This window comes from Thamnophis sirtalis, unplaced genomic scaffold, assembly GCF_051295495.1.
Source record: "Thamnophis sirtalis isolate CommonGarterSnake01/CBP01778 unplaced genomic scaffold, rThaSir2_p1.2 scaffold_8, whole genome shotgun sequence".
Taxonomy (NCBI): Eukaryota; Metazoa; Chordata; class Lepidosauria; order Squamata; family Natricidae; genus Thamnophis; species Thamnophis sirtalis.
This window is the reverse complement of record NW_028261388.1, coordinates 19,003,750-19,030,903: the sequence shown is the minus strand read 5'-3', so window position 1 is coordinate 19,030,903 and position 27,154 is coordinate 19,003,750. Positions and strand designations below refer to the sequence as shown.

Below are 27,154 nucleotides of genomic sequence, written 5' to 3'. Positions count from 1 at the left end.
CCGGAAAGAGTGAAGGACCGGCCCATGGTGGCAGTGAAAATGGAGCTCGAGAGGGCTGTGTGCAGAGGCTGTCACAGCCTAAAATGGAGCTTGCGAGGGCCATGGGTGGCACTCCCAAGCTCTACTTTTGCTGGCAGAAGGTTGCAGGAAGCCATATTGGCCAAAAACAGAGCTCAGGAGCCAGTTTTCGCTGGCAGAGCACTCGGGCCACCACAGATGCCCCAGACACAAGTGACATTGAGCTGGCCACGCCCACCATGGCCACGCCCCCTCCCCCCAAGGTCAAATACAACCCTGATATGGCCTTCAATGAAATCGAGTTTGATACCCTTGATCTAGGAATACCCCTTAGTTCCAGAACTGCACCCTCAAGGTCAGGACCGTTCTGTTGAGGGACAACACCGGAGCTGAAGAGAAGCAAAGTAAACAAACAGTAATTCCATCTTGCAAAGGTTCAATTTCAGTGTTTCATCCTATCCAGACCCCAACAGCCTCCAGATTCCTTATACAAGACTTTAAGGGCATTTTGCAGCTACTTTAAAGAATCCCTCAAACTTTTATCAGTCAGCTGTTTAAAGCAGCATCACCTTTATTCAAGCTCAGACAGAAGTCTGAAAAAGAAGCGAAACATTTTCCAGGAACAAAACTAGATAGTCCAGTTGCCTTTTGAGTAGCATTTGGGATGACTACCAAAATGATTTTGTGCTCATACAAGGACTGAAGCACATTTTTCAAATTTTTGACACATGCACATCCCCAAAATATAGCATGCCATAAAATTAAGTGCAAAACCTATAAAACCTACAACGTCCAGAATTGTATTTTATGAGATGGGTGGCTCTACAAATTTGATTAATAAGTAAAATGATACAAGCACAGGCAAACAGTATGAGAACACAGTTCTACATGAAGCCATAAAATCAATACTACTTCCCTCAATATTTATTAGGTTTTCATATCTACTAGGACATGAACAATTCAAAAACATTCAGATACGCATGTGGAGAGGACTTCAGTTGTGAAATGGTATTGTCTATCTAAACTAACCTAAACTTAGTCTATCTAAACTTATTTGAAACACACAATTTACTTATGTGACTCCTTAGGATCTGACATGAGAGACCCATGATAACTTTAACAGAACTACCTTCCCACAAAATAGAGCATTGCCTCTTGACTTAACTTTTTTTTTTATTTAGCAGCATCTATCAAAATTTGTGTGTTTTATATTTTTTATTTAACAGGATCTATTAAAATATAGGTAAGGCAAGGGAATTAGTGGGCTTCCAGAGAGGTGTTATGGTGAATTATGTAGACAATGATATGTTAATATTTGCATGTCACCTTTATGTATTAATTAATCGTAATTGCTGTAACTCAGAAAATCTATTTGTGTGGTTACTGAGAGTCAACACCAACTGGAAGGCGCAAAATCAAAAGACCAATTACTGTAACACTACTATTGTAGTTCCAATAATTATAATTATCATAATTACTATAAAAACATGGTAATTGATTATGTAATTTGTAACACAAATAATATCTTCAGTGTTGAATGGAAAATGGTTGGAAAAGCTCTACAGGTGGCAAAAAAAAAGCCAGCAGCACTAAAGTTGCAAACTGAAAAATTGGAGCTCAGCTGGCGAGCTCTAACATTAGCTCAAAGCTACCAAAATATCTTAACAAAAACACACAGGAACTCCAAACAGTTAACCAGCAGAGATAGAGTGAAGCTTACTGTCAGCAAACTTGGAATCTTAGGCATGTACTGATTCTCAGAACAAGCCTGGAGAAGAAGTGAGGGCGCAGAACAGAAATAAGAGATATTTTTTTTACGATTACCGCTTGCAAAAATTTAGGCAACCTGTTCCAATTGTTACCTTTCATGAATCCCTAAATGAACAGAAGCTAACACTTCTGTTCATGCATGGTACAAAGCTAAATACACATTTTGCAAATCCAAATGCTTATTTTACATGCAACTGTTTATGCAATTTTCTGAATTGAGAAAACAATGAATCAGATGCTGTATTCAAGCAATCTTAAGAGTCAGTTCTTTCTTTCTTTTCTTTCCTTCCTTTCTTCCTTCCCTCCCTCCCTCCCTCATCACATTCTATAAAGCAACTCTGCACTGCTTACAATTATTTTATAACACCTCTTTGGCAGAAATATCAGCTTCCAAAGATTTCTTATAGCCAGGTAAGAATCCTTCTATTCTTGTATTCTTTCCTACTTTTTCTTTTAAGTTTATTGTAGCTCATAAATATTATTTGATTTCCTTCCATGCACTACATGTTTGAGATTTCCGCACACATACTAGGCAGATCACTGTTGCATAAGGCAAGTCATATTGTAGAATTAATGATTATTTTAGCAGATTGTTTCCAATGATTTTTGCTTCTGTTTTGCAAATACCATCACTTTTCGAAAAGTTCTAGATTTTTTTTTGCAGGGTGGGTGGGGTCTTCAAACTAATGACCCACAATCAATAAACACACTGAATCTTAAAAGACGACTATCTCATCAAGACAGCAATCCAAAACATAAAAAGCTGCGATTGCTTGTCTAAAATGATAAGGTTTCATGCCCGAGCAGTGAGTTGGACTAGAAGACCTCCAAGGTCCCTTCCAACAGTTATCCTGCTAAATTAGACTTAATGCGGGGGAAACTATAAGATTCTGTTCTACTTTCTTTTCTTCTTTATTTATCTGTTCTGACCCCCCTCGTTCCACACCCAAGCACACTCAGAGCCAAAGATAAGTTACGGCATTTAATTAACAGACAGACAGGTCCTTGGCAGCAAACCGGCACAGACAAGCTTGGGCAGCAATAAACACAGATAAGACTTGGCAGCAATCCAGCCTGCCAAGCTTCTAACAATGTTCTCCAACATTCGATCTTGTGTTGCCTTCTGCAAGAGGGGCGTGTGCACAAGTAGTCTTTTTATAGTCTGGAGAGGAGCCTAATGACCACCAGCTGAGTGCAATTACCTTCTGTAACTGCGCAACTGTTCCTGACGCTTATTAGCTCTTCGATACCGTGCATCCAGGAACAACTCACTACTGGCTTCCGGCTCACTCTCCCTTGTCTCCTCCCCACTGGTCCAAGGCTCAGGTGCCTTCTGGTGGCCAACTAGCCTCTCTGTGCCCTGCTCGAAGTCGGAACCCTGTCCAGGGTCCTCCACATCCTCCATAGCCGATTCATAGGGCCCCTCGCTGTCGGAGTCTGGTGGCAGCTCCAACGGCTCCTGCTGGGCCACAACAATTATCATTGTAAAATGGAGTTCCAAGACTGATTTTTAAGAATTAGGTCTGTGAAAAATCCTTTCAAAAGGGTGTTCTCCAATGCAAAGAAATATGTATAAAGCACTTCTTTATCAAGTAGGTAAAGAACCCTCATGTTTTCCAGACTTGTGGGCTTTCCAGAGAAGACCTTCCCACTTGTTACTGCAAAACTTTCTCAAGACAGCATTAATCATAACATGTGATAATTTTTGTTTAACATGATATGCAAGTCAGAAACAGGGAACACATTTTAGGTTGTTTTAAGCAGGAAACCAGTGTAGGAAGTTAGCACCCAGTCCCCTCCTAGAAAAATGAAATGTTTTAGGAAACATTAAAAAGGCAGAATAGTATATTTCCCTGGATGAGAATAGGAGAAACATGTTTTAAAAACAAAGCAGCTCTCTGCAGCATCCTACCCCCCCCCACCTTTGTCAATGGGCCATTAAGACCTGAACCAGTCTATTCTACATAACAAAGATCTACGTACTTCAGGCAGAGTCATAACAGGAATCCCAAAGCCCTTTCATTACATCATCACTCAGCAGCAGCTCAACCAACCTTGGGAAGACAGACAGCCTACAAAGTTAGCTAAGATCCCCGCCCCCTGGGGGGCATACATTTCTTGCACAGGAATGGGAAGCTCTGGGGTGAGGCCCAGAGAAGGCATAAAACCAGGGCACTCTCAGCATCTCTTCCCTTTTTTCTTCAAGATCTTCAAGGCACGTGATCCCCTTTTCCCCCAGGACCTCAAACCATGTGGTCCTCTCCACCATTAAAAACCATCTTTCCATACAGCTGCCATGTTTCCAGTGTCTTTTTCCCCATTTGGAACTGAACCCAGAAGAACATTTCTTCCAACACCACCATATGAAAAATATAATTAGTTGCTTGCTTACTGAATACAACTGCAGAGTAGCACGATGTATCTATCAGGGTTCGTGATTTGCTTATAGTTTCCTTGCTTAGTCCTGTTCTATGTTGGTGCTTTGCCCAAGCTTTTAATAAATTCACAGAAGTGAAGAGTAAGGGCAGTTGAAGGAGGAAGGAAAGGAAGCCAGAAATGAACAAACAAGCCAAGAATACTTTGCTCATTTACAAGACAGTCTTGTTTCTAATCTGTTTAACAAATGGCTTAAACAAACTACTGCTCGTGATTTTTAAAAAATCTGAATGCAGAAGGAGCTTTTCCCTTCCAAGCTCCAAAAGATGCGGAAAACCTCTTTTTCTGATGGCCCTTTACCAATTAAATTTTCTAAAGCAGCCTCACAAGCTAAGGATAAGAGGTTATTTCATAATATCACTGGCCAGTAATTGAATTAAGCATCTCAAAATATTTTAAAATCCTTACAAAACCACATCCCTCACAGTTATTTATTTAATCTAAAATATGTATAAAGCACTTCTTTATCAAGTAGGTGAAGAAGCCTCGTGTTTTCCAGACTTGTGGGCTTTCCAGAGAAGACCTTCCCCTTAGATTATTTAAGTTAGTCAAACTCGCGGCCCATGAGCCGGATGCGTCATGCACTGGCCACGCCCATTGCTGGTTTATCAGATATTCAGGGATATTCTTAACTAATGATTACTGCTTGCTAGGAGTTAGATAAAGGGCCACAGAATTCAAAGAGGATTGGGCTTAGTCTACTTGTGGCTATGTAGGGATTCTATGCTGATTCCTCTTTTAACTCCCTCCCCAGATCCTGCTACTCCTTGTCCTACAGCAGGGATGGCTAACCTTTTTTGGGTCACGTGCCAAAAGCAGGGAGAGCACAGGGGGGTCATGTGCAGGCATGCCCACACCCATAATGCTATGCATGTGACCTCAGCGTGCATGCGTGCACAACCCCAGCATGCGTGCGTGCGTGACACCCCACCCCCGCTTTTGATATGCTTTTTTTGCTCTCCCCAGGCTCCAGAGGTTTTCTAGGAGACTGGGGAGGGTAAAAGCAGCCTCCTCTGCCTCCCCCCCCCCCCCGGAAGCTCCTGAAGCCTCTGTGGGGGCGAAAAAAGGCCCTATTTGCAACCTGGAAGTTTGGGAACAGCGACTTCCGGTTTGTGCATGCGCGCTGGAGTTGACAGGGCAACACCTTGTAACAAACAGTTCCGCATGCCATAGGTTCGCCATCACGGTCCTACAGCATCCAAGGTTGGCTAATAACATACTGTAACCTCAAGTTTGACTGCATATTAAAGTTGTCCCTAATATTGTTCACGCTAAGCTGCCAGTAAAAGTCAGGAAGTGAAGTTACAGTAAGGGAAGCCATTTTAGAAGCTTCATTAAGGGGCAACTAGCATTTTACAAAGAAGCAATAATATATTTAACCGATATTTGTTTGGGTACATCCCTGCATATCCAAAGATATAGTCCTCCACAGCCGTGCTAGATTCAACCTTCAAGGACTGAGACACCTTCCACCTTCAGCACGAGATTTTGCTCTGAAAACCCATTATTATAATTGGCTTTTAACCAAAGCATTTTGCTAATGGTTTCTGTACACCAGATTTATGCTGAGTTGAATAACATGTTCCTGGCTATGGCCACCAGATGTCTTGAGGCTTCAACTGCGTAAATCCCTTCTACAAATTCTGGGAAAGCTCTTTAAAAAGTTTATTCACCTGTCTCATTTGAGAACAATATATTGGTTTGGAGTTTTACAATATATTAAGACTTACTTCTGTTTGTAAATGAATACAATTGAGTTTAATTTATACAATAGATTGGAAAAACTCCTAGAAATGTCACTGTTCTATAAATTAGCCTAAAAGGGGAACAAGTTAAAAAGAACAACCTTTTGTGAAAGATTTTCTTCTAGAATACTGAATTCAATAAGCTCCAATGTTATCTTTTATTCTCTTTCAGTTTCTATTAACTTATAATTGGAATAGTTTTATCTAGAATATCATAGCGCCATAGCTCCTATACCGAGAGAACAAACAGTGCAGTTAGCATTCCCGTTTAAGAGAAAAATGCTATTTTATCCAAAAAGGGACACTGAAATTTTGCCTACGAAGAAAAGAAAGAGGCTTCAGTGCCACATTTGTTAATGGACTTTATTGCTAATTTCATCTAGAAGTTAGTGAATTTGCTGTTAGTATAACTATTTTATCAAGTTGATGCTTTCTCTGACTTCAGCTTTCATTTTTCTACTTGGCACTGATAAAATTAAGACATCCTAGGTTTCTTAGTAGTCTGCTACTTACAGTTCTATACATGACAAAATTTTAATTAAAGCAAATTAATAGACTGACTAAATATAATTACTTTGGTTAAATTATATTTTTACTTTGAATAAAAAGACCATGCATGCTAAACCCTAACCAAGATATATGCACTGTCACATCTGCTCTTAATAGAGCAAAGTGAACTTAGATCAGTGAAGGGAAATATAAAAATGAATACTAATATAGTACAAATTTTCACCAATATGTTTTTTTAAGGAAATGTTTACCCTCATGGCTTTAAATTGGAAAATGTACCAGCCTACTAAGAATCTCATATAAACTAGGATCCATCGTTCTAAAAACCCACAAATTTCTCCTCATCAAAGGAGTTCCCATACCCCTCTAACATTTCTTACTACATTGCAATTTTACATGTATAAAAGGGGAAGATTAAATACACGGTATTTTTTGGAGTATAAGACGCACCTTCTCCCAGCCCCCAAGAGCGTGGAAATGTTGGTGTGCCTTATACAACGAATAGAGGCATTTTTGGCCTCCCAAAGCCCCGCCCCACATCCCATTTTTGTGAAAAACAGGTCGAAAAATGGGCCAGTTTTCGTCTTCCCCCAGCACGACTTTGCAGGCTTCAGCAGGGCTGGGGGAAGGCAAAAACGCCTCAGTTTTTGCTAAAAATGGCTCGTTTTTTGCAAAAACAGGGGCGTTTTTACCTTCCCCCAGCCCTGCTGAAGCCTGCAGAGTGCTCCTGCAAAAACTTTTTTTTTCTTATTTACCTCTTCAAAATCTTGGTGTGTCTTATACACCAGTGCATCTTATAGTCCAAAAAATACAGTAAGTGAAACAATCTTTACTACATTTAGTGAATTTAACTTAATTAGATTTACATGTCAAGTAATTAAACCAAACATAAGCTTTCTCTTAACCCAACCTGTTTCTTTATCTCAATCCCGCCTACTCTGTGGTGCTTGGCAATGCTAATAGATTAAATATGGTTTTCCATCCAAAGGAAGTCTCAAACTATTTTAAATAAATCTAGTCCTTCAATTACGACAGCAATTGGAATAAGAATGTTCATCACTAAGTAAAGTGGTCGCAAAGTATGACAACATGTGACTACATTGCTTGGTGACAGCAATCTCTCAGTCCAAGTTGACATTGCAACCCGTGAAACCCATGGGGGGGGGGGTTATTTAGCAAGAAGAGGCAGGAGTCCAAAGCAACAGGCTGGCGGGTGGGAACTCTAAATTATGTGATATGGAGAGCATCCTAAACTATTGCAAGAGTGGCACCTACTTGCAGGATGGTATGAGGCAGTCTTGAAAGGAAGGCCATCTTGCATAGGATGAGTGCACCTGTCAGCCATTGCAGGAAAACCACAAACACAATTTACGTGTGCTGGTGGCCCCTGAGCCTTGTGAGATAGGAACTAAGCCTGGACAGGTTTCTTCATCCCGGTAAGCACTGTAGCTGGCCAAGGTCTTCTGGGTCACAACAGGTTTCCACACACTGGTGAGCCCTGTGGCCAGCTGAGATCTGCCAAGATCCTCCCACAAGGCACCCATGTACTCCATACCATGGACTCTTAACAACTTAACCACTTAACAACCGCAACATTATTTAGCGACCACAACTAGGAGTGCTGCTCTTGCAGTCATTGAGTAGAGGATACATTATATCTCTACTTAATGACTGCTTCACTCAATGACCAAAGTTCTGGGCTCAGTTATGGTTGTAAGTTAGTACTACCTTCTTGCAATGGACCTAAGCCCTCTTTCGTTTTCTTTTATTTTGAACATATACAAATAATGTTTTTTTGCTGTTCTTGCAGTGGTGGGATACGACCGGTACGCCCCGGTACGGTGCTCCGGAGGACCCACCCGCACTCTTTACCTGTATTTGAGCTGTTCAGGGCTTCCGGGCACGCACACAGAGCATATGCGCCTCAGCGACACTCCACTGGAGTGTCGCGGGCGGTAAGTACGCATGCATGCGCTGCGCGTGTACTGTACATGTTCATGTGGTGGACGCCTGGCCCCATTGCACCGTACTGGTTGCACCGGGATCCAGAACCCACCATTGTGTTCTTGGTATCTCTTACAAGCTCCAGCTCATTTTTAGCTTTCACCTTCCTAAAAGAATTTCTATGTCTGGAAATGGACCTATACTCTTTGATTGCATCCTCCCCCTTTTCACTTCCTACATACGCCTCTTTTTCTCTTCATCATTTAAGAGAGTTCTGCCTCTATATTGTCCTCCTCTTTTGATTTCTTCCTTTTTTTTCTTCTCATTAAGACTGTTTCTACTTGGGCCTCCAATATAACAACATAGCAGAGTAAGAGTTGGAAGGGATTTTGGAGGTCTCCTAGTCCAACCCCCTGCTCAAGCAGGAGACTTTACACCATTTGAGACAAAACAAAATGTCCAATCTCTTCTTAAAAAACCTTCAGTGATGAGACTGAAGAGTCGTTTATATCAGCAGTCAACATCTCAATCTAACAAGAAAACAAGTCCAGTTGCCATGACTCAACTTTGAGACAGAAGGTGAATCATAAGGAGGAAAAAAAATCAGGTTTAAGAAAAATATTCTCACCCAACTTTTTCTGTCAAGTAGCGATATATGTGAGAATCAAAATGAAAGGAAAAAAACTGTGCCAATCTGATCTGATATTATGTAAGTTTCTGGAAAGTCTGTATGCATTTCAGATTCTTCTGATCAGGGTGAATCAGGATGCTTTTTCTAAAAGGGAGGTTCAATTATGTGTTTCATATCAAAGTTCTTTTCAACAGATAATCGTGGTCTCAAAAAAGAGGCATTGACTGTGCTCCCAATGTAGAAGTATCAATTTGTTGTGGTCTGCCAGCAGTGTGCGAAGCTGGCAGAGATGGACAGAGAGGAGATTGGGGAAGAACATGGACCAGTCCAGGAGTTTGGGAAAGGCTCGGATGAGGACTCTGTGCCGGAGGCAGAGAGGGGGCCAGGGCCATCTGGGAGTTACGTGCTGCCTCCAGAGTCGGATAGCAGCGAGGCAGAGGAACAAGCTCCCCCTGTTCCCAGGGCGTGCATGCGCAAAGCTGCCAGAAGGCAAGAACAGTTAAGACAGAAGTGACAACTCAAGAGTAAGGCTTGGAGGTGACTGGCCCCTCCTATAGAACATAAAGGAGGAGCAAAAGCACATGAGCCTTTGCAGGAAGCAACTTGGTTCATGCTGGTGAGTTTACCTTCTGAAGCTCCATTTTGACTCTTTGCTCTGTGTGGCATTGCCAAGCTAATTGCCAATTAAGTCTTCGACAGCGTTTCAAGGAAGATAAAGATGGGTGCTTATCAGCCTTACCCTGAAAGACTTTGGCAGCCTACTGTAGGTCTCTTTACAACTATTTGGGACTCATTAGGGGCTGTGAATGAACATAATTCACAGCCTTTGAAATAAAAAGAGGGGTTTGGGGACTAAGCGTGTGCTTTTTACTCTATCAGGAATCCTAGATCAGAATACTATTTGAACAAGCAAGAATAACTGAGTTGTACATAATAAATAAAGTTTAGCAAATTAGTATCTCATGCCGTAGATTTTTTGAATACTTCTCTCCTTCAGAATTTCAAGCTCCTAGAACTGCACTCTCTTTCGAGTTCATCAAAATCTACTGTAGTCCCATATGCAGTTCTATCTCTTTTGGGATCCTCTTCCTTTGCCTATCATACTAAAACCAAGGATAATATGATCACCTTCAGTTCTTCAATCTTCAACCAATTCCTTCCCAACCTTCTTTCTTCTACTTCCTGACAAATGAAGTTGTTAGCAAGAAAGGACAGGAATCTGCTGGACTTCTGACTCTTGGCAGAATTAGATTCCCAGCAATTGTCAGGATAATTGAAATCTCCCATTATCACTATTGCATGCCTCTTTGAAAAACTGGTCATCTGATGCAGAAAAAAAAACCTCATCTGCCTACCCGAGGGCGTCTATAATAAACTCCAACAATGGCACTTTACTCTTTTAATCTTACCAAATGCTGTCAACAGGATATCCGTGCTCTGAATCCTGAACTGTATTTTCTAAGTGCTTTTCTAAGGAAGACATTTCTACAAAGCTCTTAGTTTCATATTAGATGACATTTTAGAGATAACTGTCCTTTATAGACGATGTTTTTAAAGGAAAAACACAAAAAGGAAAATAGAAGTCATTTGGATTTGGAAATATTAAAAGGTGCTATAGAAGCAGTCACTATTTGTCAACTATAGCACGGCACTTAAAGAAAATAAAGCCAACAGTAAGACTAGCAATAACGTTTAGCAATAGGACTTAGACTTATATACCACTTCATACCGCTTTACAGCCCTCTAAGTGGTTTACAGAGTCAGCATATTGCCCCCCAACAATCTGGGTCCCCATAATGAACTAATAATAAAAACAACAGTTGAAGGAAAATAAATATCACTGTGGATGTAAAGTTCTAAAATTCAGGATATTTTATATCAATAAAAACAAATTTAGTTACAGAATTATATTTCTGTGTGCTTAATACATTAGATTAGATTAAGCTAGAAATTGGAAAAAAATAACCATAAGAAGGCAGTGCTAAATCACTACCATGATATTACTTACAGTGGCCGGAGGGGAGTGATCTCTACAACCCGCAAAATTGTGAATGTGATTGATGACACCCTGGGGGTTTGAGGGGAAACAGGGTCATGATTGGAGCAGTAAATTACGTAGGGTCAGAGCAGGCTTCACTTGGGTACGTCACAACATGAAGCTCCTAATAAATGACTGGATATCTTTTGAAGCTTGGCTTAAGGCTCATGATTTAATTAGGGCATCTGTCAGAACCCTGACAGCTATCAAGAAAACTTAATAGAAACATTCAAGGAGACACAAGGAATCAGTTACTTTTCTCTAATCTTCATTTAGTAAAATCTAGTATTCTGTTTCCTATCTTTAATTTCTCCTCTCTCAATACCATGTTTTCCCCAAAATAAGGCAGGGTCTTATTTTCTTTTGACCTCCAAAATAAGCACTTGGCTTTATTTTTGGGGAGGTCTTATTATTTTTGAGATGCAGGAGGCAGCGAGCGGGGTCACCTCATGGCTGCTGCTGTGTTGCAATATTTTCAGGGAGGGCCTATTTTTGGGGAGGGCTTATATTAACGCATGCACTCAAAAGCCCAATTGGGCTTATTATCCGCGGAGGTCTTATTTTAGGGGAAACAGGGTATTAGGCCCCTAACATTAAAATTTGGAATTATTTAGACAACTACATACGGTAAAAGAATGTTTCAAATCTTTTCTGTATCCTAACTCCTTAACATATTTACCCTTACTACATTGCCATTTTTCTACCAAAATGTTGGATCCATTTAATGGGGAACATTGCTTCTATTTAAGTTTTTGAAAAAACATACAGTCAAAAATGGAAAATTCTTTCATGTCAAGATCAAAATTAATGGAAAATTACAAAGTGGAAAATTAATGTTGAACTAGCTAGATATTAGATCACTTCACCATGGCAATTTGGATAGGCTTATTTTTCAATTCAACATATAGTAATAATAGTTTACTAATAAATGACTTATTATATTTAAGCAAAATTATCATTTCACAGCATTTTCCAACCTCCCTTGTTAAAAAAGCTTAGTCCTGTAATATTTTTAACTCAAGTTCAATCTTATTTCTCTCCCTATTTTTGCACATATTCTGCCTTCATCAGCTTACAAATAACATTCTCAAAAGAACTGCTGTTCCATTGTAGGAACTAAATGTTCCTACACAGCTTCAGAAAACATTTTTAAAAAGTTAAAATATTTTTTTTTTACTTTTATCAGAAGTAAAAAAAAATACCAAGCTGATTATTTCAATTAACTAACAACCAAACATTTTTTTAGTGAGATAGACAAGCTGATTATTTCAATTAACTAACAACCAAACATTTTTTTAGTGAGATAGACAGAACGAGCAAGTCTGAAATGGGTTAATCAGCCAGACCAGTGGACTTTTGATTAGATATTTTTTAGGCAAAGTGAAAATATTCTCATATGAAAAGAAAAATTGGAATCAGAATGACATTTTGCCACTGATCCACATACAACTTAAGGAAAAATTTAATTTAGACAAGAAAAGTTATGGGTCTGAATTTGGAAAAAATAAATAAATTGCATTGCTCATGGTGAATATGTTATTGCTACGGTTTACACCCTATTGTTAAAACTGAATTTGGAAAATGAATACATGAAACAGCTAAGCTGGCAAGGAATTTTATATACAATATAATGCTTGAGCAAAGGAAATATATGCATTGTAGTTTGACAGGATTTTTTAATAAAATGATGAATCACTGGTATTTAATACCTAATAAGACCTATAAAGATATTTCAAATGTATGATGGAAATTTAATTTTAAAGAAGGTAGTTTTTATACTTTTTGGTGGGTTTCTGGTAAAAGCAAAGAAATACTGGGCCCAAATTCATGTTATAATTCAGAAGATTCATGAAACCAATGTTAAATGGAAAGCTGAAGTTTTTCTCCTAGGATTATTGGACAAGGAATTGGAAAAAAAGATCTTTGTTGGAAAAAAAGAACTTTATTATTGTTTGCGCTGACTTAAGCAAGAATTCTATATGTAGAGAAATTGAAAGATACATCAATCCCCACAACATAATGGATGAGAAAGCTAGCAGAGATGGCAAAATTGATTGTTTTAATTAGTGAAAAGAATATATCCAGTTTTGTCTCTACTTGGAAACCGGCTCTGGATTTTGTTGCTCGAGACAAAGATAAATAAACTCCTGATTGTGAGTTTGTTCTGATTAATCTGTTTTGTTGATGGCTAGTACTTGTTTGGCTAAAGTAAAAAGTTGAGGCTGTGATTCTATCTTGTACTTTACTGTACTGAAAAAAAGTTGGAAGTAAATGCTTTCTTTTTCTTTCCCCCTTTACAACTCGCTTTCACCTTTCTTTCCCTTTTCCTTTCCCATTTTGCTATTATCTTTATTTTCATTGTATTTTATATTATGATATCTCTATATAAAAATGGCTGTATGTTCCAGCATAACTCTGGAACGCCTCAACCAATTTCAATCAAACTTGGTACACAGATGACTTACTCTCTGGAAACAAATACTGTGGGGGTAAGACACCTCTAACACCCCTTGGGGTGTGTGTGTGTGTGTTCCAGTATAACTCTGGAACGCCTGGGGTGCTGAAATGAAAAGGACTGAATTATATCCATAGTGCCAAGTCACAGTACTTTTTTGATAGTGATAGTGTGCATTTTGGATTCAAGTTCTGTTAAGATACAGCCTGTTGTGCCTTAAAATAGCTTCTAGTGTACAGCCCAGTGCAGTTGCCATGGTAACAGATTTGCAGTACCCCATAAGGGAGCTTCCTCTAATACAGGATTGAGAACATACCCAGACTACCCCAGATTATCAGCTAGTAGTCAATAAAAAATTTTTTGGGGGAACTGAAATGGTTTATTCGGACTTTACCAAAAACATGTCAAACGATATTCCCATTATTCCTGAATTTTTCCGACCTATAAATAGCCCTGATATAAATTCAAGCCTTTTTGAACTTAGAACAATTCTGGAGTAGTCAGAACTGCAAGGGAATGCTTCCAATAATGTCAGAACAGCTATTTTAGAATCAGAACAGCATATGGGGCTTGAAACAAGATTTTCTGAAATCTCTAAAAAAAATGAACCAGCAAAACTATTGGTCAAAATGATGTACATTCTGCAAACGTTCTCAGCAATTACAGTTGATTTACTATCGGAAGTTTAAAAGCTGGCTGCTGCTGCATTGAATTAGGTTTATTTCTGTTGTGTAACATTTAAAAATTATTTTTATCAGGCTGCATGTCCAACACATGAGCCAATAATTCATTTCTTCCATAAAATACAACATCAACTATACTTTTTTTTCCTTTTCTTGTCATTGTCCAAGAAACTTTTTTTCATCGGGTATTTATGTTTTATGCTAATCTTAACCCTGCCTTTGTTGGGCTTTTTTTCCAGTTAACATTTCAATTAAGTTTTCACCTAAATCATTTCCTATGTAGTCCTCCTACATATTGCTCCCCCATTAAGTGGGGCACATTCCATCTTGCCCCACTTAATGCATAATGCAAAGGCTAGAGACTAGCATTACTGTTATTATTTAAGGTATTTGTAATAATTTCCCTTGCATTCTCTCTCTCTCTCTCTCTCTCTCTCTCTCTCTCTCTCTCTCTCTCTCTCTCTCTCTCTCTCTCTATATATATATATATATATATATATATATATATATATATATATATATATATATATATATATATCTATATATATATATATATCTATATCTATATCTATATCTATATCTATATCTATATCTATATCTATATCTATATCTATATCTATATCTATATCTATATATATAGTGGAAGTGTGACCTTCCTCCCACACTTGGGCATACCAGGGGTTGTGACTTTAAGTATATACCTCCCACCCTGGCTGGCTGATAAAAGGAGTCGTTCTCTGTAGCTCAAATGGTTAACTCCCTGCCTGGGAGGCAATAGAGCACAGGTTCGAATCCCAGTAAGGATATGGCTAGCTGATGAGAGCTAAATAGCTTGAAATAGATCTATACTAGTCTTCCTTTATTTATTTATCAGCACAAAATAAAAACATATATATATATATATATATATATATATATATATATATATATATATATATATATATATATATATATATATATATATATATATATATATATATATATATATATATATATATAAAAAACAGAAGCATAAAATTAGAAGGGCCATTTAGGCCATCAAGTCCAATTGCTTAGTGTTGAAATTAAAATTAAAATATATCAGACAGATGGCTGAGTAATCTCTCTTGGGAAAATCCAATGAAGAGAAACCCACTGGGTTCCACCATTATTGCTCTTACTGAATATTTTTATAACATTCAGTCAGAATTCATCTAATTTATATCTACAGTGTAATTCCATATACTGTACTCTGGAACAAGAGGAAATGGGTCTCGAATTTCTATATGACTTTGCCTTCAAGCATTTGAATTCATTCATTCATTCATTGAATTTCTAGGCTGCCCAATTCTGGCAGAATTACTTGGCAAGTTATAGAGAATTATTCTGGGCAGCCTCACAATGAAAAAAGAAAGCAGAATAATAAACAGTATTGTATAGAGGAAACTCGATTTCATTGAGGGCGGCACCAGGGTTCTGTTTGACCGGCTGGATGGGTGTGGCCAGGTGGGCATGGCCAGCTCGATATCCCTCGTGTCGGGGGCTCCTGTAGTGGCCCGAGTGGTCTGCCAGCAAAAAAGGAGCTCAGGAGGCTGTGAGGCCTTCGGCAACCCCCTGCCAGTGAAAACGGAGCTCCTGAGCTCCATTTTCACTGGCAGAGGGCACTGGCAGAAAGACACTATTATTCACATTTAAATTTCTCAAGATATAATTTGTACTAACACTCTGTTCCAATTCTGTAGATATAAGCTACTGCATTTTAATTGGGGGGGACATAGTCACTAACAATATGTGTTTCAGTTCGGTGGGAAAAATGGCAGAATTATACTTTCAACTGTTCAAATAATAAATCACCCCAGCTGTAAAATTTCCATATCCTTGTAGAATTTTTATAAGGGGAATAATAGAACAGCCTTAACAATCCTTGAATAATAATTAATAAATTATAAGCATCATATGTATCCACCAGGACCACTGTATTTTATCATCTCATTTTCAATGACAGCATGCATAATTGTCTATCAACAATCTCACATATGTATTATAAAACCACCATCAGAAGAACCAATGAACCTAAATCTCTTCCTCCTATGTGAAACTTAAGCTTTATTTTACTCCCCTCAAATGCAAAATCAAAATCTTTTAGTGTTCTGTTATTTTTTTAAAAAAAGGAAAATATAAAAATAAGAAAGAATAAATAAGGTTTCAGAGAAATACGAAAGACTGCTGAGATTTTGCCATGTAACTTTCACAAACTCAGTATTGTGATAGATTCGGAAGGATTATTTAAATCACATTTCCCTTATTATAGAAAAATAAAGTCAATCATTGCAACCTATCAGCAAAATATCCAAGATATTCTCTCCTTTTTAAAGGCGGGGATGATACTAACATCAATAATTTGGAGAAATGTTTTTAGCTAGATTTCCAAAACCAAAAATAACTGCCAGTTGCTAATGAGTAAATATTACCAGAAAGATCATGATGATCTCGGGAGGAGGAGGGGGGGAAACAGCTTGGAACTGGAGAGAAGATGAAATTGTCTCTTTAATTGTAACAATTTCAAACATATTTCTGCCACCTTTGTATTGGCTAGATTTATCTCAGAAACAAGATATACTAACCATTTCCCAACTGAAAAAACAGTAAGAAAAATGACAACCAAAATCCACTAAGATTTGTATCTGTTTTAGAAAAACCTTCCCCGGCTTTTAAGTCTTGCAATAGCCAAACCGTGCCCTTGAAATCAGGATCCAAGTATGTAAGAGTACAAGAGGGTTACACCTATATTCCATTATTGGTCTCTAGCAACTGACATTTAAAGTATTCTGCCTGCTATTCTGGAAGTAGCAAGCCACCATTAGGATTTGTAATCAATGACAGCCCAATTTTCCATGAGCTGTCTAGTCTCCTTTAAAAACCACTTAAACTGGAGTCCTCTATCTTCTTTCCTTCCCCAAGAGGTCATTACTACATTTCTTTGTAGTACCATAATTTCCAAGTGTGCTGCTTGGTTTCCCTGGTCAATGGGCAATTTTCGAAAGCAAGGCTTGTACTGTATTTCACAACAAATTTTAAAAGACTCTTTCACAGTTGTTATTCATCTCATCTCTTCATCTCCTGGCTCTTAAACCTGTGGAAAATTGTTGCCCTACCGTGGCAGTGGTGGGATACGACCGGTACACCCCACTACGGGCATACCGGTGCCTGCTGGGAGCACCAGGTACTGTTCCGGTACGGTGCTCCAAAGGGCCCATCCGTACGCCCGCCCTCCTTACCTGCATTTGAGCCAATCGGGGCTTTTGCGCACACGCACAGAGCATACGGCACCTGTGCGACACTCCATTGAGCAGCTGGAGCGTTGCGGGCAGAAAGTACCCATGCGCAGTAGACGCTGGGCCCCGTTGCAGCATACCGGTTGCAACGGGATCCGCAATCCACCACTGTACCGTGGCCTCATGAGGAGCAACTATCCAGAGCACATGTGAGCAATATCCCATCCTCTCCTTATCTGGAAAGTTTCCAGGAAACAGCTCTTCCTTGGGCACTGCCATGGTTATCACAGTCACTTTTGTGAGCCCCATCCCTCACCTAGAAATCTCCTTATTGACTTCACTTTTACATTTGCTTGGTTCACTTCCATTCTAATCCAATGCCTAGTGAAGAGCTGGGTCTGTTGGTGAGAGGTGGAAGCCCTTCAAATCTCCAAACTTCCGCTAGGTGGCAAGAGTTAAGGGAAGGTGGAGCGCAGCCACCATATCTGAGCTGGAGGGACTGGCACATATACTGAGAGAGATGCAGTCCTGCAAATAACCAGGTTTCATGGCATGTAGGGCTTTAAAGGTAGTAACCAACACCTTGGATTGCATCCAGAAAGCAACTGGAAGCCAGTGCAGTTCTCACACGCGGTGTAACATGGGCAAAATGCAAAGTGTTTAAAGCTGTATGTATCACGGCATGCTGATCTAGTTGTAACTTTTGGGTAGTCTTCAAATGCAGGCACCACATAAAGCACATTACAATAATTTAGTCAAGACATAACTAAGGTGTGCGGAATGGTAAGGTTTCCCAGTGAATAAATGATAAAATTAGTGTGCAAGATGAACCTGTGCAAAGGCTCCCCTAGCCACAGTTGCCATCTGCTCCTCAAGGAAAGTGTGTTTACCCATGAAGAGAAAAAGCATGAAAAATATACTGTACATGGATAGATGTTTTCATTCGATATATGTTCCTTGATATAATTATGACTGGACTTCCATTTCAAATTGTTAACTTCCTCTAGTTCCTCAGTGACATACTTGGTCACAATCAAAGTATTGATATACACGTTTCTACAACTCTCAGCACTGATCATCCTTTAGGTGACAAACATAAAAGTCAGACGAATATAGGCTGCATGTCTAAAAACAATTGAGTGAATCTTGACAGTCTGGATTTAAAATAAACTGAAAACTCTTTTCAGCAAATTGTAGGTAGGTAGTATTTGAAACAGTGTTCCTTTCAAGGTCAACTCACCCTGGTTATTTAAAATACACTGCGCTTTTAAAACTCTCAAAATTAATTAAGCAACTTGTTCTCACCATGGCAACTTATTAAATGAGTTGTCAACATTAGAAAATATATTTACTGATGAAAATGTGAGTATGCCAATGTGTGTATTAAGTCTAAAATTAGAAGTTTTTGATTGAACTAGTGTTGATATATAATAAAATAATGTACTTCCCCAAGAAATGTCAGGGCTTTTTCCAGGGCCCTTGTCATAATATTCTGCAATGGAGTAGTTCTACATTTCCTTTTGCTTTGTAAGGCAATAAAAGGAAAAGCCAATTATTCTATTTTAACTAATCCACAATCCAATGTTAATTAGCACTACAAAGGAATAATAAGAGTTTAACATCCAAATTATCAAATTATACATGTTCAAGTTACTAATATTTCTTAAAGTCTTATAAAAATAAAATCTATGATGTAGCCCTAACATTCATGTAGAAGAACTATTGGGAAGCTCACAAAATTCAAGCATTAAACTGTTAGTCGGCAACAAAAGAAAATATTAATAAGTTCCCCAATCTGATAGGTTCCAATTACCCTGATAGCAAGCCACATAATTCCCCGATATGTTGTGGGAGTAATAGGGTCACATCTGAAGAGTGATAAATTGGGAAAGGTTGCATTAATACACACAATGCAAGTAATTCAATCTGTGTAACTTAGATATCAACCAATTTTAAAAAAAACAGTGTCTACAGGCAGTCCTCGGCTTACAACCAAGATTTAGCGACCGTTCAAAGTAAAGGCACTGAAAAAAGTCACTTGTGACCAATCCTCACATGACCATCATAGTATCCCATCTGTCAGGCCATCAAAATTGGGCACTTGGCAACCAACATAGCAATAGCAATAGCAGTAGACTTATATACCGCTTCATAGGGCTTTCAGCCCTCTCTAAGCGGTTTACAGAGAGTCAGCATATTGCCCCCAACAATCTGGGTCCTCATTTTACCCACCTCGGAAGGATGGAAGGCTGAGTCAACCCTGAGCCGGTGAGATTTGAACCGCTGACCTGCTGATCTAGCAGTAGCCTGCAGTGCTGCATTTAACCACTGCGCCACCTCGGCTCTGTATGTATTTATTATGGTTGCAATGGAAAAGCTCTGTTAGATCGAGGCATAGGCTTACTACAGGGTTGTCAAAACTTGATTTCATTGAGGGCCGCATCAGGGTTGTGTTTGACCTTGGGGGACCGGGGTGGGCATGGCCAGCTTGACGTCATTTGTGTTGGTGCCTGCGGTGGCCTGAGTGCTCTGCCAGCGAAAACGGCCCTGCCATTTTCACTGGCAGAGGGTTGCAGGAGGCTGCAGCAGCCGAAAACGGAGCTCGGGAGCCCATTCTCGTTGGCAGAGGCACTGCGGGCCAGTCCTTCACTGTTTCTAGGGCGGCCCCATGGGCCAAATCTAAGCACCCCGTGGGCTGGATCCAGTCAGCAGGCCTTGAATTTGACACCCCTGGCTTAATAGTCTGGTATTTGTGTAATGCAATAGCAAACTATATTCGGAAAGCCAGACAATGACAATCATAACCCTCTTCCAGAAGAAAAAGAAGGCTGGCTCTTAGCATTTAAAAAAAAAGATCCTTACCAATGGTGCTTTCTCTTCTGGTTCTAAGCCAAATACATTTCGCCGTTTTACAATCAGCACGTCCTTGGAGGCATCATCATCATCATCATCATCTCCATCATCATCTTCGAAAAAATTTAGACTTTCAGGCTTTGATTCATGGACTGTTGCAGGCTCTTCTGGCTCAGAAAGACTCTGCAATGCTTCTTCAACGGGGCTGTTTTGCCCAGAGAGGCCCTCTGTCTCTTTTTGTTCCAACATGCCTGCTCTAGAGAAAATTCTCCTGCATTTCTCTAAGTCCTCGTCACTTAAAGAAAACTGTGTGTCCTCAGCCTGCTCCATCCCCTCTTTTTCAGGCTCCGTTGTATGCAGTTTCTTCTGGACTTTCTGGAGAAATCGTACACGAGGGGCCACTGCAAGCCCAAGAGAGCTACAAAATAGAAAAGTATCAAGCATCAGAACAGGATCTCTGGTTTAATATTAAAGGCTAACCATTAAAAGTTCATCAAAATCTGTTTTGCATGGTGTTATTTTGTAAGACAGAAAATTTCTACTGGCTGGAAGCAATTCTTAACATTTGTGTAAGCCAGACACAACACGCAGAGTAATAACTTATAACTTATGTATGACTTACACTCAATAAGGCATAAAAAATGGCATACAAATTATAATTGCTGAATTTATACTATACTTTAAAAACCAAAGAAAAACCATGATAAGATTATTAAGGGCATTATCTTAATAGTGAGGACTTTTCATACATCTGGCAAACAAAATTAATTCTGGCCGACTAAACTTCTGAATCTTTTGCAAGCTACTTTTTATATATTTCTTCAATCCTTAACTTTCCATTATCGTTATCTTATAGATGGTTTTCCAATATGTAATTCTTTATTTATCATTAGCCCAGCTTTTTGGCAATGCTGCTTCCTGAATGGCTGACACAGCTGAAATATAATTAAAGCTAAGTGCAATCAAACAAACCATTCTCAACAATGAAAAATAGGAGTCCATTTATAAAAAGGATGCGTAATAGTTTTGAAGTGATTTGCACGGGTGGTACTCCAAAGAGATGACGACAAATGGAAGGAAGGGCTGAACGTGTAGATAATTATAACTAAATTAATTAAACATGAATTTTCTTTCCATATTTAATTATTCATCGCTGTCATTGCTGCTGTAATTTGGTAGGAAGATTTGGTGAGACTCCAAAATCTTGCAGGGTTTAAATCAAAGTAAAGACTAGAAATGGAAAAAGTCTTCCCAGCTTGTTAAAGAGACAAAAGAACTGACATGAGATCATTCTTTCTGGGGAAGTCTTCTAAACTTCGGTTTGTCTTGGTGTGTGTGTGTGCGTGTGTGTGTGTCTCTCTCAGTGTATCTCTGTCTCTCTCTCTCTCCTACCACCTGATTTCTGAAGAAAGGAGTATAAAAAAGAAAAGGGTGGTTCCTAAATGCAATAGATAGATAGATACCGTGTTTCCCCAAAAATAAAGGCTAACTGGAAAATAAGCCCTAGATGATTTTTCAGGATGTCCAAATATAAGCTGTACCCAAAAATAAGCCCCAGTTAAGATTGTCAGGCAGACGGATGAATTTAGTACTGTACTTCCCCGAAAATAAGACCTAACTGGAAAATAAAATGTGCCTTTTGGAGCAAAAATTAATATAAGACCTTGTCTTATTTTCAGGGACACATAGTAGACAGCAGTGGTGGGTTACAACCGGTACACCCCGGTACGGGCGTACCAGTGCCTGCCTGGAGCATCAGGGCCCGCCCTCCTTACCGGTATTTGTTTTCGGGGCTTCAGTGCGCACACACAGAGTGTACAGAGCCTGCGCAATGCTCTGCTGAGCAGCTGGAGCATCACAGAGGCATCACGGAGCATTGCCCCATTGCACTGTACCGGTTGCAACGGGATCCACAATTCACCACTGGTAGACAGACAAACAGATCAATCGATCTATGTTTCCTATCCTTTCTCTGGGATAATCAAGTATAAAATATGAGGTGATCTCCTCCTTTGATTCCACAGAAATACAGCCTTGTAAATAGGTGAAACAGAAAGAGAGAGACTGGCCCAGACAGGTGTATATTCATAATAATGAATGAAGTCTTGAATCTGGGTTTCACCAATCACACATAATCACTACACCAATAACTAATGTGCCTAAGAAAAGAAATATCATTAGACCTCAACATTAGGTTTTTCTGGAAGTATTTCAGATTCCCCCTCTGGGAATGTCAAACCTTAGGTGGCTTTTGCTGTTCAGATGGGTTTGACATTTGAGAACATTAAAAAGTTCCTCGGTGCTGAGTCAGATCAATTATCCTTCTAGTTCAAAAACTAACAACCGCCAGTGTTTTTCAGGGTATTGGCTTATATAGAAGTTGTTGCAATATATAGGCTTGTGTAGAAGAATTGGAAAGAACTAAAACCTTGATAATGTAATAGTACAGCACAGTGGTGGGATTCAAATAATTTAACAACTGGTTCTCTGCCCTAATGACCAGCTGAGTAGGTGGAGCTCAGAGGTCATGTGACTGGGTGGGCGTGACCAACTCAACGTCAGTCATGTCGATGGGCGCTTCGCCTTAGCTGGTACAATGTAATAAGGGTTAACCGGAGAGGCAGTTTCTGTAAGCAGGGCAACAAAGATTAGGCTATAAACAACACCAGAATGTTTCCTTCCTGCCTTCCTTACAGATTAGCCCTGTAAAGGGGAAAAAACAAAATGAGATTTCTTCAAACAATCGGTTCTCCGAACTATTTAGAAAGTTAACAACTGGTTCTCCCGAACAGGTGCGAACTGGCTGAATCTCACCACTGGTACAGCAGTAATATTATATTTTCTCCAAAAAAAAAACAGATTATACTTCTGTGGGAATAATAATTAGTTTGAGCCATATTGCTAATGGCAGAGTGATTTGTTGCCCACTTGATTAAGGCCTGAGAGATTGAAGGTTTGAATCTGCACTGATTTTCAGTGGCTCATTGAGGAAGACACCTGTCCCTATGCTATTTAGAGATATCAGATAATTGAACACTGGGCTTTCTGCATGTTCCTTTGATCACTATGCCATCCCTCTGTTAAGAATTTTCAACATAATAGATGTCAGGCAAGGTCACATTATATTATGTTCACTTCAAAGAAAACTGCTGTGGAATTCTGCCAGCCCTGTGCATTTCTTATGCCAAAGATTAATAAGCTTGGCTATTTAATTATGAATGAAATGTTCCTTTGCTTTTTATTGTTCCATCGTTGTCAGGTGTATGATGCTTGCATTGCCCATAAGATGTTTTAATTCTTTTCACCATTATTTTCTAGGATTGGTTTCTCAGGGATGCTGAGATTACAAATCCTTTGATTTACATACATCTTAATTAGGGATGGGTTAAAGACCAGGACATCCCTCGATCTCTACCCCAGAGGAATAAAAAGATATGAAAACGATTCCAAGCTCATCTCCCCTTGGCTCAATTTGCTAAAAAGTATTGACTTTGGTCATCCATGTCTTCTCTTTATTTTTCCTCTCCCAAAAATAAATTATGGACAGTGTATTAAAGTACAGATCTACAATAATTAGTTTGAGAAGTGAACTGTAAGGTCTCAATTTTGCTTTTCGTTTGACTTGTGATATTCTTACTGATTTCCATCCCATTCATACTAAACAAAATAACTAAATGCCGTTCTAAAAGGTGGTACAATTTGTGGCTATTTACGTAATCATTTGTCTAGAGGAAAGAAGGAAATGTTTTTTAATGGCCATTGAATCTAATATTCAGTAAGGGTAGAATGAAAAAAAGGTTTAGCTTTGTCTTTTTTTCTTCTTAAAAGCAGGTTCAGCTATATTCTAAAGCACAATATGAAAAAATCTGAACACACACATGCACTCAGTGTATGATTGTGACGTTTTAATAAAATGCCCCATGGGATACTGGTTTGTAGAGCAAAATTTATTAGTCTCTACTTCCGGTATACAGTAGGTTCCTTTTATGCACTAAATGCATGTCTGGCTTTGAAGGATGACTTCTTTCTTAGAAAGGTTTCCATATCATTCTTTAAAGATCTCCCTCACAGAGGGATTCTGGGCAGTGCACAAATGAAATGTTAAAAACATAAAAACTAAATCAAAAATTTAAAATACAGACAAACATCAAGTGTTAATTAAAAATGGAGGAAGGACTTTCACATCATTAACCAGCCCCATGGTTGTGAGCCCCTAGTGAGATGGAAGGGAGAATATTCTTTAAAGCATCACTCCATGGCCGTCTTAACTTCCAATGTCATTGTAAAATGACTGATCATAAAATATGGAGGACGATTTGTAAGGAGACATCTGGTAGACACACAAGACAGACAGACATGGCAAATTTGCTATTGATCCTAGTGTCAATTTAGGATTTTTTGGAGGAAGGCTTTTGGGGGAGATGGTGCAAAAGAAGTCAGGGTATCAGAGAGGGATCTTAGAAAATAAGAACAAATTAGGAAAGACAAAAGCTATAAATGAATGGTGCAGTGTGTATCTGTGCTACCTTGAGGTGATTGCAAATGATGTCAAGATAAAAAGCAAATAAATAAATAAAATAGTTCAGGATTATCATCACTGAATGGCAATAGCTCTTAAAACTTTAGGGAAGGGTTTTCCACTAAAGGACCAAATCTAAAATCTTAAGACACGAACAGAAGGAACTCTCCCATGGTGACGACTAACTAATGAGGACTTCTAAGACACTTTTAAAAAAATTAAAAATTGGCACCCATGTTATTGAGTTTCAACAGGCAGCACAAAATGATTAAGGATTCATTTATTGCTTTTTCTCCTCATTTCCATTAGCTCTGTTTGACTAATCTCCATTTTTAACAAACTGATTTTCATTGCTAATTTTAATCAGTGAGCCAATGTTGGCTTGGCTCACTGATTAAAATTTCCAAGTTCAAAAGAAATCTATAAAAAAAGGATGTATAGTTTTTGTACGGCATCTACAATTACTAAAGATCAATGGCACTTACAGGGCATATTCAGCAATGGGTAACTTTAATACATCAAATACTTCTTTGTTCTTCATTAGGTAGACGGATCGCAGGTAAGAAACAAAACACTAAGGAAAAAAAAGATTTAAAAAACTTGTTCAAGTCACAGAATAAAAGGAGACTCAACAGAAACAGATACAGAGTTTAAGATAATTACTTTTTAAAGTACAGTAGCTTATAAAGTCCTCTTTGATATTAAGACACTGAAAATCAAGATATCCTTTTTCATTTCATTTTTCATTCATCATAATTTGCTACCGTCCCTGCTAATTTCCCACAAGCAAAGTCAAAGAGGGAAGGCAGCAGAAAGTCAGAGTCGCCCTCACAGGAGATCCTCAATTAACAACCTGTGTTTTTCTTAATGACAGTAACCAGGAATTGCTGGAACTGCCATCAATAAGCAGTGTGGCCATATGATGTTGTGCTTTACCACTGTATTGCTTAGTGATGGAAATTCTGGTCCAAATTAGCATCCTTTAGTGAGAATTATCTTGTTTCGTATTTGTTGTAGATAATAATTGAACTATAACTCCCAGCACATTGTTCAAAAACCAAGTATAATTCACAGCCTGAAAAAAATAGCAGTGTCTTCCTTCTTCAGTATCACTAAGTTCTTATGATTAAATTTTATGCACGAATAGGTTACCATTGTATATGCATTTTTAATATTTTGGTAGTGCTTATATTAAGTGTATATTCACATTTTTGGTGGCATCTCTGCCCAATTCCATCCAATGGATATTTTTTTAGTGTTTTTCACTTGACTTTCAAAATAACATTCATTCTTTTTTATTATTTCTTAAAATTGAAATTTGTCTGTCCTTGAGCTCATCTTGAGCTACTAAGAGAAGCTACAATACACAATATTTTTGCCCTCAAAAGAAGCATCATCAACGACAACAACAAAATAGTAAAGGTTTTGCTTGTGGTTTCACAATATCCAGGTTGCAATAAAACACTGGAAAATCACTTCTATAAAACTGAATTACCTGCTGCTATCAGCATTTCCTTTCATTTGTCTGGTAACTCAAGTGTATAATTCTAACCATTCTGTTTTATGTTTCCGCAACACTATTCAGTAATTTTTATTGGGAAAACAAAGGAAAAATATTTTTGTAGATATATTTACTGGCCCGCATAGAAAATTCCCATTCATTCTTCTGCTAGCTGCAAACCTTAAATGAAGACTTATTATCAGTCATTACATTTTTCATTATCACCCAAAAGACTGAACAGACCCATCTGCTGTACCTCACTGTCTTTTGCATTTTTTTTGGTCCGTCATACACACCTTACGCCAGATGACTACAATAAAATAGTTTGATGATTCCCTCTAGTCATTATCATGAGATCTTAGGAACATGGTTGGGCAGATGGCCTCCTATTCAATCTCTGACAGAATAAAATTCAGACACTGAAAAGTTATATATTTCAGTTAAAAGGGCTATTAGAAATCTTCAGCCCTAAATCAGGCATAACTCACTGAAAAACCACCTTCTCTGGCTTTGGAAATTCTGGTCTCAATTGTGGTCGTAAGTCGAGGACTATCTGTATAGTAATATACTATCACTATTGCTGTTTTTAAACTTTAATTCTGTTGAGTAAAAAATGTAAACTACATTCTACATAACTATTTTTAAAAAAGTAAACTTTATAGTTGCTAGTATGGGTAATTTAACACTTTTTGGAACAGAAGTACAGTTACCCAATAATACAGTTGTTTAATGTGCTTGCTAAAATTAAAAGTTGCAGCGATAAAGCTTGATTGAATTCAACATTCATTTTATCTATT

General features: G+C 38.6%; 1 protein-coding gene across 1 annotated transcript in view; it reads right to left on the bottom strand.

The window, feature by feature from the left end:
* Positions 1-27,154, bottom strand: part of DDX10 (DEAD-box helicase 10) — a 169,246-nt gene that overhangs the window by 92,722 nt on the left and 49,370 nt on the right. Inside the window, exons 12-13 of the mRNA XM_087721190.1 lie at positions 25,342-25,430; positions 20,347-20,755 (exon numbers count right to left, since the gene is read on the bottom strand). Coding sequence (XP_087577316.1) covers positions 20,347-20,755; positions 25,342-25,430 — 498 coding nt within the window. The remainder of the gene's footprint in view (positions 1-20,346; positions 20,756-25,341; positions 25,431-27,154) is intronic.